The sequence below is a fragment of the Lynx canadensis genome, chromosome E2, assembly GCF_007474595.2.
Source record: "Lynx canadensis isolate LIC74 chromosome E2, mLynCan4.pri.v2, whole genome shotgun sequence".
Taxonomy (NCBI): Eukaryota; Metazoa; Chordata; class Mammalia; order Carnivora; family Felidae; genus Lynx; species Lynx canadensis.
This window is the reverse complement of record NC_044317.1, coordinates 28,155,103-28,171,609: the sequence shown is the minus strand read 5'-3', so window position 1 is coordinate 28,171,609 and position 16,507 is coordinate 28,155,103. Positions and strand designations below refer to the sequence as shown.

General features: G+C 40.9%; 1 protein-coding gene across 2 annotated transcripts in view; it reads right to left on the bottom strand.

The window, feature by feature from the left end:
* Window positions 1-5,904: 5,904 nt before the first annotated feature.
* BBS2 (Bardet-Biedl syndrome 2) overlaps window positions 5,905-16,507 on the bottom strand; it is a 33,505-nt gene continuing 22,902 nt past the window's right edge. Inside the window, exons 15-18 of one of the 2 annotated variants that reach the window (XM_030298997.2) lie at window positions 15,562-15,674; window positions 8,384-8,532; window positions 7,556-7,677; window positions 5,905-6,951 (exon numbers count right to left, since the gene is read on the bottom strand). In XM_030298997.2, coding sequence (XP_030154857.1) covers window positions 7,571-7,677; window positions 8,384-8,532; window positions 15,562-15,674 — 369 coding nt within the window. In that variant the 3' untranslated portion in view covers window positions 5,905-6,951; window positions 7,556-7,570. Of the gene's footprint in view, window positions 6,952-7,195; window positions 7,678-8,383; window positions 8,533-15,561; window positions 15,675-16,507 lie in introns of those variants that run through there. The other variant, XM_030298996.2, reaches the window with a different exon arrangement.

The window sequence follows — 16,507 nt, the reverse complement described above, 5'->3', positions numbered from 1 at the left end:
GCTTTTTTGTCTTTTTTTTTTTTTTTCACATTCAGTTTTTCATTTTCCATATGGACTTCCTTAGTGATTTTTAAAAAGCTTTTGTGTGTGGTAAAATACACACAACATAAAGTGTACCATTCTAACCATTTTTAAGTGTATACTTGAGTGACATTAAGGATATTCACATGGTTGTGCAATTGTCACCACCACCCATCTCCAGAACTTTGCCATCTTCCCAGACTGAAACTGTCCCCACTAAAGAGTAACTCCCCGTCCCCCTTCCTAGCCCCTGACAGCCACCATGCCACTTTCAGTCTCTGTCTCCGTTCATACAAGTGGAACAATACAATATTTGTCCTTCTGCAACTGGCTCATTTCACCTAGCATAAAGTCTTCAAGGTTCATCCATGTTTCCAGTGAGTGTTTGTTTTTTAATACTCATAAATGACTGCTGATTCTGTCCTTCCTAAGCATACCGGTTTAGAAAGTTACAGAAACTTCTGTCCTGTTCTGGGTGGGCTCATTATACTTCCTCCCAGTGCCTATGGCTTTGTTTCACTGTGACTCCCTTAGGACAGTGTGGACTTAAATGATGATGGTATTCCTGCCTTGGTAAACACCGGGCCCCAAACCACATGGCCCCTGAGACTTCTGAGTGGCTGCTTGTGCCATATGTCATTGTTCCTGGGGACCCACTGCTTTTCCATCCTGGAGTTGTGGCTCCTGTATAACTAGATGATTCTAGCCTCGCATGTGTCTTTCCTGTCCCTACTCTCGGTTCAGCTATAAAATGAGTTGCCTGTTTTTCTTTAAGAGAACAGATGCTAAAGGCCACATCAAAATGCCAAGAGGCTGTCCATTTTGTTACATTCTCTTCCCTGAACTGGTGTGAGGCTTATGTGACAACTACCACCTATACATGGGGGTGTGTACGAGGGAGGGTAGTGGTCGCCGCGTCGTTAGCTGCAAGATGCTGTTCTCGTTCCAATACTGTCTTTTCGTTTCCTGTTTTTTTACATTGATTACCAACTGTTACCGTAACTTTTATCTGGGATTTTATTAATCGGTAGGAAAAGCATTGGGCTTTTACCTTCTTTAATCTCCTAATACTTCGAGTACTCCCTCTAAAGTTGGCATTTAAATGAAGAGAATGAGGTTCACTTCCTTTAGGTTGATGGTTTCAAGATTTTTTTGATTTTGTACCCCAGATAGATAGTATCTAGATAGATAGGGATAGCTATCTAGAAATTTTACACATGTACGAATATTCAGTATTGTCATAAAACACTAATTTTTCTCGGGTGAGATGAAAAAGAAGTACCTAGAACTAGCTCTAACGTCTTCCCACACACACACAGTACCGGGCCAGTTTACATGCATACTGTTTATTTGGTGTTTTTTCAGTTTATTTATTTTGAGAGAGAGACAGGGAGAGAGCCAGCAGGGGAGGGGCAGAGAGGAAGAGACAGAATCCCAAGCGGGCTCTGCACTGTCAGATCCATGAGATTGTGACCTGAGCCAAAACCAAGATTCAGACACTTAACCGACTGAGCCACCCAGGCACCCCCTACATGTCTGCTGTTTTGGAGACCAGAATTCTTTCACCACAGGGGCGCCCGGGTGGCTCAGTTGGTTAAGCATCCGACTTCAGGTCAGATCATGATCTCACAGTTCGTGAGTTCGAGTCCCGTGTCGGGCTCTGTGCTGACGGCTCGGAGCCTGGAGCCTGCTTCGGATTCTGTGCCTCCCTCTCTCTCTCTGCCCCTCCTTTACTTGTGCTCTATTTCTCTCTCAAGAATAAATAAACATAAAAAAAATTTTTTTAAAGAATTCACAGCACAGTGACACGTGGGATTACAACAACTTTGTAAATAATGGCTTACATGTCAAAGTTTGCCTTTTCTTTTCAGTTCCTACAGACTGAATAAAGGTCATCCCTACAATATTATTTTCGCTCACTTGCTTTCTGATGTGTTTTCATGAGCAGGAGAGAGGGGGATGAGGTTCTAGTGAACAATCTGTCGGTAGCATAACTGCAAGTGGAAGGCCCAGGGGAAAGCGCCAGGGCGCTTGGAAAAGAGATACTCATGGCCATAGGTGACATCTAGGAGGCCACCCCACTTTTCCAGTTCTGGAGCGCTCAGTCTAACTCTTAGCATACGTACAACGCAAGCGTTAAAATGTGTTTATTAGTTTCTCCTTAACCTCAGTGTGTTTAAGGTCTGCACCACAGCAGAAGCTTCTGTGCTCTACGCAAAAGGATCTCGCCGTCCGAAGGGAAAGACTCCTGGAGGGCCAGGCTCCGACGTTTCCATCAGTCACATCATCGACGGGAAAGATGGTGTGTTCGCAGGGCACTTTTCTGCACTGAAGACACTCAGTGATTGAGAAGCTGGTTTTCCTTAGTACTTCATTCTTCACCTGGATTTTTAGGGCTTAAAGCCAGTGTCAATAGTTGTGGCAAAAGAGGAACTGAAACACGGGCATCTTGTAAATCCGTCTTTCAGGTAAGAGCTGTTGATGTTCACCTGTGTAATAGATGGCATCTTCTCTCTCAACAGTGAACCTCCAATTCTTATCGTTCCTTTTAGCAAAGGAAGATTGTTCCCCCACCTCAAAGAGAACAGCTTTATGTTTTCTCAGATTATATGAATAATACACGTTCGTTGTGAAGAATTAAAACATGTAAAAATAAAAAGGCAAGCTCATCTGGAGTCGCGCCATCCTGGCACAGCCACTGTGGCGCTTTGTAAGGTACCAACTTGGCTAACCTGAACCACATTTCCCAGAATTCCGTTCCCAGTCAGGGTGAGCCACAAATTCTTGTGCAAGATCTGGGGGGCCCGGATGAGGCGGTAGCCATTTAGTAGCTCACCACGTTGCTTAGCCAGAAGCCCACCTCCTGGTGTGAATCCGCATCTGGGCTGCAACTGTCCCAGCTGCCCCTGGATGTTCAGCATCTCCGTTCGAGGTCTCCCTGCCCGTCCTCTGGGCTTCCAGTTCCCGCACGAGACAGACAATGTGCCTCACAGAGACTGCTCTGCCACTTCCTAGAGCTGCGTAAGGTCAACCCCCCAGAACAAATCCCCTTTACGTGTTAATAATGACGGACATTAAGAACATTTTCGTAGTTATTTGGACAGCATATTAGCATTTCTGTTAGGAGGAAAAATAAAACGTTCAAGGAAGAACCCTATAATAATCTAACTTCAGTACACTGTTTTAAAGATGTGGAAAATGAAGCCTAGAAGAGAAAGGGGCTGTTTTTTAACCTGGTTTTGAACTTGGCTTTCCTACTGCTCACCAACCACCTTCCAAACTCTACTGAATGTGGTGGTTTCTTTTCCGCAGTGGGGAAAAAAAAAATCAATGCCTGGGCTACCTTTCCTAGACCAGCATTTCTTCAGCTAGGAGTTCTGGCTGCCAGGGTCTCTTCAATACCATTATGTACTTACTCGTATATTACTCAAACTGAGTGAGAAAATACAAACCCTGTTAAAAGGGTCACCCTTTGTGACACCAGAGGCAGGCTCTCCAGCCCTAATGAACAGAATATTCCCGCAGAAACACACGATTTCCTTCTCTGATTGATGCAAAATCAGTCCACATAGACAGCTCTGAAAACTACTTGGGAATTGTCCATGTGGCATCGTTTTCGGAAAAGCAGATTTCTGTACCATACAAATAAAAAGATGAGTCAGGAGCTACAGCATCTAGTGTGGGCAGGGGCCAGATGGGAAAGAGGCAAAATGCAAAACACCAAGCTGCAATGGGTGTCTTACTGTACTTTAGTTTCAAAGTGAAAAGTGGAGATAATTTAGTTCTGTGATCACAGGACTCTGCACTGGCAGATCTGCAACTGCTAATTATAAAATTTGAAACATAAATAATGTTAGAAATCATCCTTGTAAAGCACTTCTAGGGTTGCATAATTGTAAAGTCCCTGGTTCTTTGATTTTTGAAGCCACAGATGGGCTGACTAAAGGCAGGCGATTCCACGGAAAGCAGCGGGTGCCTCTCTGTGCTCGGGGCACTGGCTCGGCACCACTGGGAGGAGAAAGGTGATTGAGACGCAGCCCCTGTTCTCAGTGGAGGATTAACATTTACCTAAACACAGAATGTAATAAGGGTTAAAGAATAGACATGGGAGGGGAAGGGTCTCCTGAGGAGAGAGCATTTGAGCTGAGCCTTGATGTATGTGGATAGGCAGACATGGTGGGAAATGATAAAAACCATACTCTCTAAAATATTGAGTACCGAGGTGCCTGGGTGGCTCTGTCAGTTTAGCGTCTAACTCTTGATTTCGGCTCAGGTCATGATCTCACAGTTCGTGGGGATCAGGCCCCACATCAGACTCTGTGCTGACAGCGCAGAGCCTGCTTGGGATTCTCTCTCTCCCTCTCTCAGTAAATAAACTTTAAAAACAATAAAAATAAAAAATATAGAGTACCTTAATCTGGATGTGGGCAGGGTGACTTTATTTAAAAGGATGCTTAAAAAATGACTAAAAAAAAAAAAAAAATGACTAAAAAGCTTTCTCCCAGATCCCAGAATCCTCAAGATCAGCTTTTTTTTTTTTAATGTTGATTTTTGAGAGAGAGAGAGCAAGCAGGGGAGGGGCAGAGAGACATGGAGACAGGCTCCACACCATCAGCACAGAGCCCAACACGGGATCCGAACCCTCGCCCCAAGATCAGCTTTTTTTTTTTTTTAATTTTTTAACATTTTTATTTATTATTTTTGAGAGACAAGAGTGTGGGCGGGGGAGGAGCAGAGAGAAAGAGGGAGACCCAAAAAATGAAGCAGGCTCCAGGCTCTGAGTTGTCAGCACCGAGCCCGACGTGGGGCTCGAACTCATGAGCCATGAGATCATGACCTGAGCCAAAGTCGGACGCTCAACTGACTGAGCCACCCAGGTGCCCCCCGAGGTCAGCTTTTAAATGAAAGCTCAGTGTTCACTTAAAGCTTCAATAAAATTCAGCAACAAAATAGAGCTTAAGCCGTGACATTTTAGAAAGCACTCAGATTCTATCAGGATAGAAAAATGTGACAACAAAAGAGAAATAATTGATAACCATTTTTCTCATCCTTAAGTTGAACACGGTGACTTCTGAGAGGAAACAGATGGTAGAATGTTTTATGAACATTTTCACCTGATCCAGTCTTTACATGACTGGGAACAGTCTGGAATAGCAGGAGGGGCCACGGCTCCTTGGTTTCAAACCCACAGCACGACTCACCAAGCTGTGAGACTCTAGAAAACATTGTGCCTGAGCTGAGATAACTACTATCAAGAGGATCAAATTATTGTGAAAATAACCTATTTTAACCTATAAGTCAGGGCTATGTAAAGCTACCTTACTGCAGGTCAGCCCCTTCAAGACTTGCCGTGAGTATTTTTAGGTCTAAGAAGGAAGTTTTTTGGCTGAAGAACAACAGAATGACCTTTGGTGAGATTATTAGGATCCCTAAAAATGAGTAGTGTCATGCAATTAAAACCAACACCAACTAGAGATTTTAATCCCAAAAGCTACAGGTTAGATTATGGTCATGATAGAAAAAGAAAAGAGCAGGACTCGAATTTTGCCAGTAGCTCTGTGACTCTGGCAAATAATTAATCCCCACACCTCAGTTTCCTCACCTTTGAAGCACCTGTAAGATGTTTTTCTACTCCAGGGATTATGAAAAAAGAACACAGCATATATGGGTCTTCTGAGCTTATAAATTGAAAATGCAAAATAAAGGTATTATAGGGCACAGTCTCATAAAAATTAGGATTCCACAAAGCTCCCACTTCAGAAATAGAAGAGGTCATTCAAAATTAATTTACCACAAGAGGATGGCTTCACTTCCCCGCTACTTAGGAATGCTGTTAAGATGTGAAAACGATGAATGTTTTATTTTTTTATTTTTTTTAATATAATTTATTATCAGGTTAGCTAACATACAGTGTATACAGTGTGCTCTTGGCTTTGGGAGTAGATTCCCATGATTCATCGCTTACATACAACACTCAGTGCTCATCCCAACAAGTGCCCTCCTCAATGCCCATCACCCATTTTCCCCTCTCCCCACACACCCCCCATCAACCCTCAGTTTGTTCTCTGTATTTAAGAGTCTCTTATGGTTTGTCTCCCTCCCTCTCTAAACTATTTTTCCCCTTCCCTTTCCCCATGGTCTTAAGTTTCTCAAATTTCACATGAGTGAAAACATGATATCTGTCTTTCTCTGACTTATTTCACTCAGCATAATATCCTCCAGTTCCATCCACATTGTTGCAAATGGCAAGATTTCATTCTTTCTCATTGCCAAGTAGTATTCCATTGTATATATAAACCACGTCTTCTTTATCCATTCATCAGTTGATGGACATTCAGGCTCTTTCCATTCCTCAAAAAACTAAAAGCAGAACTACCTTACAACCCAGTAATAGCACTACCAGGAATTTATCCAAAGGATACAGGAGCGCTGATTCATAGGGGCACTTGTACCCCAATGTTTACAGCAGCGCTTTCAACAACAGCCACATTATGACAAATGTTTTAAACATTAAACCAGTCCCAGAATCTACCTTAAGGCAAAAGTTTCACTCTGAGGGAAGGAGTTGCTAGCTGTTGGCACAAACACCAGCTTTCTCTTCCTTGCCTCTCTGCAGTGAGGTGTGGCCATGTTAGCTAAGGGAGCATGAGTGGAAATGATAATGTGCTATTTCCAGATCACAGCTTTGATAAAAGCTTTCCCTTTTCTACTGACTGGGATATAAATACCTGTAAGGCCTTAGGACAGCCCTTCTCCAACAGGGTTCCTGTGCCATCAGGTTTTCATTGTATGCGATGAATGTGAAAATTGTCACCCGAACTGATTTCCTGAAACTTCTTTCTCTAGAGAACTCAGGGAAAGGCTGCTCTAGAGGATGACAGGGCTGAATGATCACAGGAAGCTGGGTGCCTGAGTAACTATGGAGAAATCCTAACATAAAGGAGAAATAAATGGGTCATGATAAATTTTGAGGTCTATTAGTTTCAGTAGCTAACATTACTCCAACAACAGATCACCCTCAACTGACTCCCTTAATGCAAATCTGTTGTTTACACCCACCCCCCTTTCAGTGATAAGGCACACAAATTGAATATCCATGCTTGTGTTTTCCTCCACACAGTACAAATGGTTTATATAATTCTAATACAGTGGTGATTTTATGGTCAACACAAAGTGTAACTCTTAAGTTTTAATGAAAAAGAAAGTTAATTACAAATTCAATTACAATTTCAAGGAAAAAGATGTATCTATATGCCAACTTTACATACATACATACAGAAAAACTGGACTTTGAAGCGCTAACATTTCAAAGTGTTCAAAGTGTTCACCCACTCTACACAAACCTAGTATTGGGTTACTGCCACTGATTTTAAAAATAGCAAGTGGATACGCTTTTCAGATGCAGAGCGTTGTCTTACATTTGTACCAGTCACTACGGCTGTTACCATTCTTAGCACCTGGGGTCACCGGGATATAATCCAAAGCAAACTAGCCTAGAATTTTAGGGAAAAACACTTTTTAGGAACTTCATTACCTATTGTTTCCTTTCCTAAGAAGAAGCTGTCCCCACGCGCATGATTCTGAACAGCATGTTGATGTTGTTGCTTCGAATTGCATCCCGACAAGCAGTGATCACCTGGTTCTTTGGTTTTCCGACTGTGTGGGATGAAACATCCAATCAGTACAATCCAAAAGATCATTCAAAGTGACATTATAAATCAGAGGCCAGCTTTAAAACAGCATAAAACCAGGGAAGAAAAGAGATATATGGTGTGCAAATTTAACTGATTTATCTTACCACTCTCTAAAAAAGGTATCTTTGTGAGGGAATTTATCACAAACCACACCTACAGACCATCTACAACCTAGAAATGAAGTCGGTTCTATAGAAAAGAATCAAAGCTTCTATCTACCTAGCAAAGGTTATTTCTAAAAGAAGGTCAAAGCACTGACCCAAACAGCAGATTTCAGGTCTAAATCTCTGGCTATATTTCGGCTGCTTTTGGTTTATTCTATTACTCTTTCTCTAAATTTTAAGTTGGATACTTAGCTCATTAATTTTCAGCCTCCCTTTTTAAAAAAATAGGTATATTTGAGGTTTTCCTTTGGGGTATATGTCGCTAGGTTTTTCTTGGAAAACACAGCAAGACCTAAGAAAAGGCGCTGAAAGTTTTCCTGCCTCTGAAGTCTGCAGACTGACTAAAGCCAAACAGGCCAGCCAAGGTCAAGTGGCTTCCACTGAGCTGAGTGTTACATGTGTGCCGCTCTCGGCCCCAATATGAATTCTTGAAGCCACCACTACCTCTAATGGTTCTCACCCCAAAATCACAGACTACTTAGGGTGCTACAAAAAGAGACTTACCCCGCAAACGACCTGCTCTTTGAATGGCCTGATTTACTGCTTTGAGGTTCCCCAGTAGCTCTGTGTGATTGTTACAGCGAATTTTGTATCCATTTAGCAAGTCTTTATTAAGGTCGTACAGTTCCATGTAGCGATTCTTCATGGTTTTCCTGTGTAAATCAACATCAGTGTATGAACCTCATCATACCCCAATATGGCAGGCTTACATGAGAAACCTGTAAACTTCTTACGTACATAAAGACACCAATTTTTTAGCTTTGAAATGTTTGCTTTGACAACATTGAGAAAGTTTCCATCAACATATTCTATTTCCTCTAAATAAATGGAACACAAATGGCCTTTCTTGTTTATTGGTCCACGGTCTGTTTGAATTTAGGAACCAACAATTAATAAACGCCCGCTGGGTGGGGGAGTAAAGAAAAGTAGGCAAGGCAGTAAGCTGGCTTCACAGTTTCTGATTAATATCCATTGGGCAAAAGTGACCTTATTCTTAGTATTTTTAGACAACTGGTAAATTCAACTTCAAATTTCATCAAGGTTTTAAAAACAAAGGCATAAAGGGGCGCCTGGGTGGCTCAGTTAAGTGTCTGACTTCGGCTCAGGTCATGAGCAGGTTCATGAGTTCAAGCCCCGCATCGGGCTCTGTGCTGGCAGCTCAGAGCCTAGAGCTGCTTCAGATTCTGTCTCCCCCTCTCTCTCCCCTCCCCCACTTGTGCTGTCTCTCTCTCTCTCTCTCAAAAATAAATAAACATTAAGTAAAATAAACTAAAAACTAAAAACAAAGGCATAATATTAAAACCACAATGAGATATTACTACACAATGAAAATGATTAAAATAAACTGATAAAGCCAAATGCTGATAAGGATGTGGAATGACTAGAACTCTCCCGCACTGCTGATGGGAATGTAAAATGTACAGCTACTTTGTGAAATGACTGCGAAGTTTCTTAGGAAGTTAAATATACACTTACCAAATGACCCAGAAATACCATTATCAAGTATTTACCCAAAATAAATGAAAACATGTCTATAAAAAAACTGTATGCAAATGTTTGTAGTAGCTTTATTCACAATCACTGAAGTATGGAACAACTCAAATGTCTATTAAGTGGTGAGTGGATAAACAAAATATGGTATATCCATTCAGTGGAACAGTGCTATGCCCAGCAATAAAAAAAGAACAAATTACTGACACATGCAACAACATGGATCCATCTCAAAGGCATTAAGGTAAGTGGAAGAAGCCAGGCTCAAAAGGCCTATACTATATGATTCCATTTATGTGACATTTTGGAAAAGATAAAACCACAGGGAGAAAAATCAGATCAGTGATGGCCAGGGACTAGAGGTTAGGAGAGATACTGATGCAGAGAGACAAAAGGGCGATGGAAATATTCTACATCTTGACTGTGGTAGCAGCAACACGGTTATACGTGTTTCTCACAATTTACTGAACTGTAAACCTTAAAAGGGTGAATTTTCTGCGTGGATATAGTAAAGTATATATCAACTAAATTGGCTTTAAAAAATAAAACACATACATCTGAGAGCCTCTAAATGAAATATAAATAATTCAGGAAAAATGGAATTTAGAGGTTAGTGGTCACTTTCCTCCATTTTAGCAGTCAAATGCCTAAGGCCAACAATAGCTCTCTGACTGAAAAAGAAAAAAAAAAAGCCAGAGACAGAGTTAAACAGGGGCCCTAGAGGTAGCTGGCCAGAAAAAGCCGAAACCTAATATACCTCAAAGAAAATAATGGGAAGAAAACAAATTACAAAGAGGCAAACCAGTCTCGATTTACAAAGGATGCAATTTTACATCTGGAAAAACTGTAACATAATTTAGTAAAGTAGTAGATTATCAAATCAATATACAAAAATCAGCAGTGTTCATATACTAAAAAAAAAACAAAACAAAACAAAAATATAGGGGCACCTGGGTGGCTCATCAGTTAAGTGTCCAACTTGGGCTCAGGTCATGATCTCAGGTTCATGAGTTTGAGCCCTGCATCAGGCTCTGCGCCCTCAGCACAGAGCCTGCTTCAGATCCTTGTCTCCCAGTCTCCCTCCCTCCCCACCCCCGCCCCTCCCTTGCTTGCTCTCTCTTCTCTCTCTCTCAAAAATAAACACTAAAAAAAAAACAACAAGATATAATGTGGAAGAAAGATCCTATTTACAACTGCAAAAATAAAATAGGCACAAACTTAACAAAGTCTGATACCTATACGAAAGACCTACAACATGACTTGAACACATAAAGACAGAGCGTGCTCTTAGTAAGACTGAACATCCTTGTAACAACGTCAGATCAAGTTAATAAACTTAACATGATCCCAGTAAAAACACTTATCTTTTTTTTCTGGAGCTAAAAAACCTGGTGATAAAGTTCACTGGAAAAGACAAGCACAAGCAGCCAGGAAAACCATGAAAAGGAAGAGCAACCTAGCCATACCAGGTAACATACAAAGCCCTTCCCATACAAAGTAAGGAAAAGAATGGCACTCCCAAATGAAGAGCAAGACAGACCAAGAAAACTGGATAGGAAATCCAGAAATAGACCCAAGGGCATGTGGAAACATGATGCATGATAAAGGTATCTCAAATCAGTGGGAAATGGACTTTTAAAGTAGGCGTATTGAAACAGCGCAGAAAAAGAGAAAACTGAACTTACCACTGTTATGCTGAAAACCAGGATAAACTCTAACCGAAACAGGGATTTAAATGTAAAAGAGGAAAACATACAGGTATTTAAAAAATAGGTTAATTACTCTGAATTCGGTGTAGAAGTTTAAGGAAAAGACTAGCCAATTTGACTACATAAAATTTTCTTAAAACTTCTACGTGGCAAAACCAAAAATAAATTTTATTTTATTTTTTAAATAATATCCTTTATTTTAACCAGGGCACTTACATATTTTTTTTCTGAGTTGTTTTTTTTTTTTTTAATGTTTAGTTTTGGGGGAGAGAGACAGCTTGAGTGGGGAGAGGCAGAGAGAGGGAGACACAGAATCCGAAGCAGGCTCCAGGCTCTGAGCTGTCCGCACAAAGCCCAACGTGGGGCTTGAACTCACAAACCATGAGATCATGACCTGAGCTGAAGCTGGACGCTTAACCCACTGAGCCAGCCACCCAGGCTCCCTAAAAATAAACTGTTAAAAATCTAATAAGCAAAGGACAAATACAAATGAAAACCTGGGGGAAAATATGCATTTCCTATCACAGATAAAGGATTAATAAACCTAATACATAAACAGACAAGACAAACAGTTCACACACAAAAAGAAAAGCCAATGGCCCTTAAAACAATGAAAAGATGCTCAACACTGCTCGCAATAAAACAAATGAAAATTAAAACCACAATGAGACCACTTCTCACCCACTGAACTGGTAAAAACCCAAGAGTGTGCCAACATACTCCATTGGCAAGGCTGAAGAGACAGGCACTCTCATACATTACTTCTGAGAATGCAAAATGACAGAACACCTAATGGAAGAGAATTTGGCAATATCTTGCAAAATTCTGTACGCGTTTATCATTTATGCTGGCAATTCCATTTCAGGACTTGTTCCCAAAGGTATCTCGGCAAAAATATGAAAAGATAATATAACAAAGCTACGCGCTGCAACATTATCCATAAGAGCAAAAGAGCAATCCAAATGGAGGGAACTGGCTGAACAAACACCCAGAGCATGAGTGCTGCGCAGCCGTAAATACAATGAATAGTATTTCTGTGTGTGACTATGCAGTGAGCACCATATTTTTAATTGTAAAACACCAGGCGGGAAAGAGTAACATGCTATGATCTATCTATAGAGTCAGAAGATGAGTGTGTGTGTGTGTGTGTGTGTGTGTGTGTGTGTGTGTGTGTATTCAAATTTTGACTGGTTATTTATAGTGAAAGGGAGGGAATAGGATGAAGGTGACAGGAATGAGAAGTTGGACACTTTTTTTAATTTTTTAAATGTTTTTATTTTTGAGAGAGAGAGAGAAACAGAGCGCAAGCAGGGGAGGGGCAGAGAGAGGGAGACACCAAATCCAAAGCAGGCTCCAGGCTCTGAGCTGTCAGCACAGAGCCTGATGCGTGCTCAAACTCGTGAACCGCAAGATCATGACCTGAGCCAAAGTCAGACCCTGAGCCAACTGAGAAAAGTTAGACTCTTCTGCATATTGTTTTATAGAGCTGACTCTATATAAAAGTTTTAATAAATGTGTAATAAAATTAAACCCAAAAGAAAAAAAAATGCCAATTCTCCCAAGACCAAAAGCAAAATGAACCAAATGAACCTAACTGTAGATAAATTTGTGGCATAACCAAAAAGGGGGGGGAAGTATTTCAGATACAATAACTTGACTAAAAATCCCTACTGGAATATACTCTAAAGACACAAAAAAAACTAGAAAAAAAAGTTTTTACTGTTTTCAGCACTCATATTGTTGATGTTGATACTATTCATCAGTCACACTGGTATTATACTAGCAAACAGTCACGTTGATACTGGTTAGAACCAAGATTTTTCAATGTGAGAAAGAAGAGATATACTTTAAAATAAAAACTAAGAGCCCGCATTCATAAATCTGAAATGGAAACAGAATGAACTCATGATAGTCTCACAATAAAAATATATACATTTCCTGGTTCTACCCATTGAAAAGTCCAGAAACAGTAACCGCCCAGAGGCAATGGGCACCTCTCATGCACAGACTATAATCTCTAAATACCAATTCCCACTAAAAGTAACCAAGACTCCTTAAAGAAATGGCTGCTTCCAGATTCAGAAAGATGTAACAGATAAGCCTAAAATATTTTGTACAAGAAAACAAGGACCTAACAGAAAAACTGGCTATGTCCAAAGGTAGCTGTAGCCAACCTGAAAAGGTTTCCAGTGGCCTAAGACAGGACAATTTGGCCATTATACAGAGTAACTAAAATGGACTGAGCACGTTAAATATGTTAAAATATATGAGTTTATAAGGATTTAAAAATTTCACTGGTTAGCACAGAGATGCTAGAGAACCAACTCATTAGCTTAAAGCTGATAAATAATCCTTACAAACTGTACCTCAGGGAGCAAAATAATCATTAATTCGTAAGGGAATGTTATGCTTCATAGAAGTATTTTGCTAAAAATGAAGAAAAAAATAACAGAATTAGAATATCACTGTTTTGCAAACTCCTAAAGAAATAATGGATCTACGTAATGATCATCAATGACTGGCAACAGAATAGAAAGAGACAACCAGGCATTATATGCTCCCACGTAGAAGTACACAACACCACTTATGAACTATTCTTGCCAAAAAGTTGAACCTGAGTCTAACCAACCCTCTGCATCTAACTACCATTTTGACAGAAATCCAGGGGACAAGAATACTACTAAACATTATCACAAGGATGCAATCAGCAAAATCCAAAATGGGACACCACAAAAGAGGGAGAGGGCTGGGAAAAAGAATAAAAAAGAATAAGCAATATGTGGATTAAAAGAGACTTAATTTTTTTTTAATTTTTTTAATGTTTATTTGTTTTTGAGAGGCAGAGAGAGACAGAGCGTGAGCAGGGGAGGGGCAGAGAGAGACAGAAACACAGAATCTGAAGCAGGCTCCAGGCTCTGAACTGTCAGCACAGAGCCCGATGCAGGGCTCGAACCCACAAACCCCAAGATCACGACCTGAGCCAAAGTCAGACACTTAACCGACTGAGCCACCCAGGTGCCCCTAAAAGAGACTTAATCTTTGGTTTTTGCTTGAACAAACCAATTTAAAACATACACACACGCGCATGCGCGCTCACGTGCGACAACTGGGGAAATTAAACACTGACTAGGTTATTTTGTGATATTAAGAAATTATTTTACAGGGTGCTTGGGTGGCTCAGTCAGTTAAGCATCCAACTTCGGCTCAGGTCATGATCTCACGGTCTGTGAGTTCGAGCCCCGCATCTGGCTCTCTCTCAGAAATAAATAAAACATTAAAACAAAATAAAACAAGAAAAAAGAAATTACTTTACATTTTTCTAAATGTGATAATGGTATTGTGGTTAGTGTTTTTCAAAGGCTCACTGTCTGAAATATTTATGGCAGAAAGGATATGATGTCTGGAATTGGCTTCAAGATAGTCCAGTGCGTGGGAGAGGAAGAAGGTGAGCGCGGCGATAAAGCAGGATGGGCCAGGGGGTGACCAGGACTGAAGCCAGGTGGTGGGGGTATAGGAAACCACTGTATTACCTCATCTACTTTTGTACGTGTCTGAAACTTTCAACAATGTTAATTCTTTTAAAAATCACTTACTTCTGAGCAACACCATTTTAACGTATGCCGATAATTCAGGCCTTTCAGGAAAAAGCCTAAGCGGCACCCTGGGTGAACCCTTGCCTCTAATGTACACAAACTTTATCCATCCCTGGTGTCTTACTCTATCCACCTCAGTACTTTAGTGCCGAGACAAATTCTGCAAGAAGCTAGACCTGCACATCTTTGTGTTTTTTTTAACTGTTTTATTGTAAAATGTAAAACACATTCGGAATATTTCACGCAACAAATGTTTGTTAACCAGGTCCAGAAACAGAACATTGCCGCAACCCGGAAGCTTCCCGATGGGCTCTTTCTGAACACAGTTCCTCCTCCCCTGACAGAAAATACTGTCTTATGTGGTAATGTCTTCGCTACGTTTCCTTACATCTTCTTCACCTATGTATGCTTCCCACACGATACACTTTTTAGTGTTGTCTGTTTCCAAAGTACATAAAAGGAAGCATTTTGTACATGTTCTTTTGAATCTTAACTTCTTTCAATTTCCCTTATGCCTGTAAGATTTGTCCATGTTGTCATATGTCATGGAGACAGATGCCATATTTCATGGTACGACTATATTATAATTTAGCCATCACATTGTTGATGGTACTTTGTGGACTGTTTCCACTTTGGGATTCTTATGAGCAATGCCTCAGGAACATTCTTATACAAACATCCTGGTGTATATGCGCAGAAGTGTTTCTAGGTTATAAACCAGGAGTAGAATTCCCGGGTCACAGGGAATACACATATTCAACTTCACTGATGATGCCAAGTTATTTTTCAAAGTCACTGTACCAATGTGCACTCCTACCAGCAGCATTTGAGAGCTGTTACTCCGTATTGCTGACATTTTTAAACTCGCACCTGTCAGGTAAATACTCACATGTCCCTCATCAGACGCGCATCCTCAGCTCGGACCAGCAAACTTCGAATCAGGTTAGAATTATCGGCCATCTCCGCACTGAGCTTCTGATGCACTGAATGATATTCATCCACCTGGAGACCACGAACACTCAGGAATGAAAAAGACCTCACAGACTCCTTGAAAATTAGTCAGATTGAGAAGACACTATATGCCACACACAGAGGCAGATACCTCTCTACCCTGTTCACCTACACCATCTCGACTCTCCCCCACGGTTTCACCTCACCAATGAATTATCAGTCTATACCACCTCCTGCACTCAAGATGACACTCCATCTGGACCTCTCCACCGGGAGCCCTAGCAACATGCATATTAACATTTGAGAGATCTGGGGTGAGAATGCGGTTATAACTGAGGACCAGTCACTATCCTTTTTTCTTTTTTTTTCTTTTGGATTTGGGTTGTTGGAAAGCACTAAACCAAAGAGCAAGGTGAATACAAGAGATAAGATGAGTGGCTAGCAAAGGAAAAGGTTAATATGACGTTTGTTTAACTGTAAACCAAACAAAGAAAGCAGGGTGGTCAGGAGCTAAACCCCTCACCTTTATAAAAGAAACCCTTTAACTAGTGGGCCCTCTCAAACTAATTCAACTGTAACAATTTTCAAAAATTCTTTAGAACATGGCTATCCAGGGGCGCCTGGGTGGCTCAGTTGGTTAAGCGTCCGACTTCAGCTCAGGTCATGATCTCGCAGTCCGTGAGTTCGAGCCCCGTGTCGGGCTCTGTGCTGACAGCTCAAAGCCTGGAGCCTGTTTCAGATTCTGTGTCTCCCTCTCTCTCTGGCCCTCCCCCGTTCATGCTCTGTCTCTCTGTCTCAAAAATAAATAAACGTTTAAAAAAAAAAAAAGAACATGGCTATCCTGTAACATACACACATTTGTGGTATCTCTCATCTTCCGAGAC